The 1,994-nt window shown below is 43.2% G+C and overlaps 1 protein-coding gene across 1 annotated transcript; it reads left to right on the forward strand.

Moving 5' to 3' along the window:
* Positions 1-332: 332 nt before the first annotated feature.
* LOC119330150 (senescence-specific cysteine protease SAG39-like) lies at positions 333-1,453 on the forward strand. Its single transcript, XM_037603267.1, has 2 exons — positions 333-768; positions 867-1,453. Exons 1-2 carry the CDS (start codon positions 333-335, stop codon positions 1,451-1,453), a joined length of 1,023 nt encoding a protein of 340 aa, XP_037459164.1.
* The last annotated feature ends 541 nt before the right edge of the window (positions 1,454-1,994 follow it).

A 1,994-nucleotide genomic window follows, 5' to 3' on the forward strand; every position in this document is an offset into this window, starting at 1 on the left:
CAATATGGACCAGAAGTAATGGCTCTCTAGATTAGCTAATCAACTTATAGTTAAGTAAAGCAGAAAAATAATCAAACATTGGCCGGTCATTCTCACATGTGCAGCAAGCGCACGTACAAGCAACAAGAATTTTATACCAGAAGTACTTTACCGCTACGCAGGAGCCTCTTTCTACTCACTACTTCATGCATGCACCGTATCTCACTATCCCCAATAGTTAATTATGTAAAGGTAACTATATATGCCACCTAGTTCCATTTGTTAAACCACAAACCACACACATACTGCATACTATAGTTAGTTGCTAGCAATACACACATCATTTGGTCAACATGGCCATCCCACCAAAGGTTTTGCTCCTTGCCATCCTCGGTTGCCTCTGCCTCTGTAGTTCAGTTCTAGCAGTTCGCGAGCTGAGTGATGACTTATCTGTCGTAGCAAGGCACGAGAGTTGGATGGCCCAGTACGGCCGTGTGTACAAGGATGCCACTGAGAAGGCTCAGAAGTTTAAGGTGGTCAAGGCCAATGTCGAGTTCATTGAGTCCTTCAACTCCGAGAACCACAAGTTCTTTTTGGGCGGCAATCAATTTGCTGACCTCACCAACGAGGAGTTTAAGATGACAAAGGCTAACAAAGGATACAAAGCCAGCTTGGAGAGGGCTCCCACGGGATTCAGGTACAAGAACATGAGCTTGGATGCACTTCCGGCAACAGTAGATTGGAGGATGAAGGGTGCGGTCACTCCCATCAAGGATCAGGGTCAATGTGGTAAGTACATAGTATAATGATGTATGTCATATATCTCTCGATATTTTTTGTTAAAAGTTTATGTGATCATGTATGTTCCACAATACAATCATTTGTAGGTTGTTGTTGGGTATTTTCTGCTGTTGCTGCAACCGAGGGCATCTTCAAGCTAAAAACCGGCAAGCTTATCTCTTTATCGGAACAAGAGTTGGTAGATTGTGACGTCCACAGTGTGGACCAGGGCTGTGCGGGCGGGCTCATGGATGATGCGTTCAAGTTCATCATTTCAAACGGTGTCCTTACTGGTGAGTCTAGCTACCCATATACGACAGAAGATGGAAAGTGCAAGAGTGGATCCAAAGATGCCGCCACCATCAAGAGCTACGAGGATGTGCCGACCAACAATGAAGGTGCCCTCATGGCGGCTGTCGTGAACCAACCTATTTCGGTAGCCGTGGATGGTGGTGACATGATTTTCCAATTTTACAAAGGTGGAGTGATGAATGGTTCTTGTGGCACTGACCTAGACCATGGCATTGCAACTATTGGCTACGGAAAGAGGAGTGATGGCACAAAATATTGGTTGTTGAAGAATTCGCGGGGAACAACATGGGGAGAGAATGGGTATTTAAGAATGGAGAAGGACATTTCTGACAAGAGAGGCATGTGTGGTCTTGCCATGGAGCCTTCCTACCCTACTGCATAGTAAGAGCATCAAATGCCACACATCCACATACATACACGAAGATTAAATAAACATATGCACCTTATCTCTAGGGATTCTCTTATATGTCTTCAATTTGTGTGAAAATATACGTCGTTATATATTGGCAATTTATACATCATGGATTGAATATCTACATGATGGTTATGATTTATTTTTTCGTGTTGTATTTGGTTTTATGCTGCTACATTTGATTCATAGTCCTCTTGAGGATGAGCCTATTAAAATATGTGTTGTGGCAAGTGATCCATGTGTGTATGCTTCTCATAGTTTACTGTCCTACAAGTTCTCCGTGTGGCAAACAACGAATTCAGCATGTTCGTCTTCTCCATGGTATTATGCATGTCACACACGACATCCATTGTAAGACATATTACCAATCAACCTACCTTCATGATGTGTTCTATGATGTGTTATTCGTGTCTGATCTCCATGTGTGAATTGTCCGATAAGGTATGGGTGGAGGCAAGAGCCTTGCAACCCTCTGTATATGTTGTGGGGATCAATGGAAGTGCTTTGAATT

Source organism: Triticum dicoccoides, chromosome 7A (assembly GCF_002162155.2).
Source record: "Triticum dicoccoides isolate Atlit2015 ecotype Zavitan chromosome 7A, WEW_v2.0, whole genome shotgun sequence".
Classification (NCBI taxonomy): Eukaryota; Viridiplantae; Streptophyta; class Magnoliopsida; order Poales; family Poaceae; genus Triticum; species Triticum dicoccoides.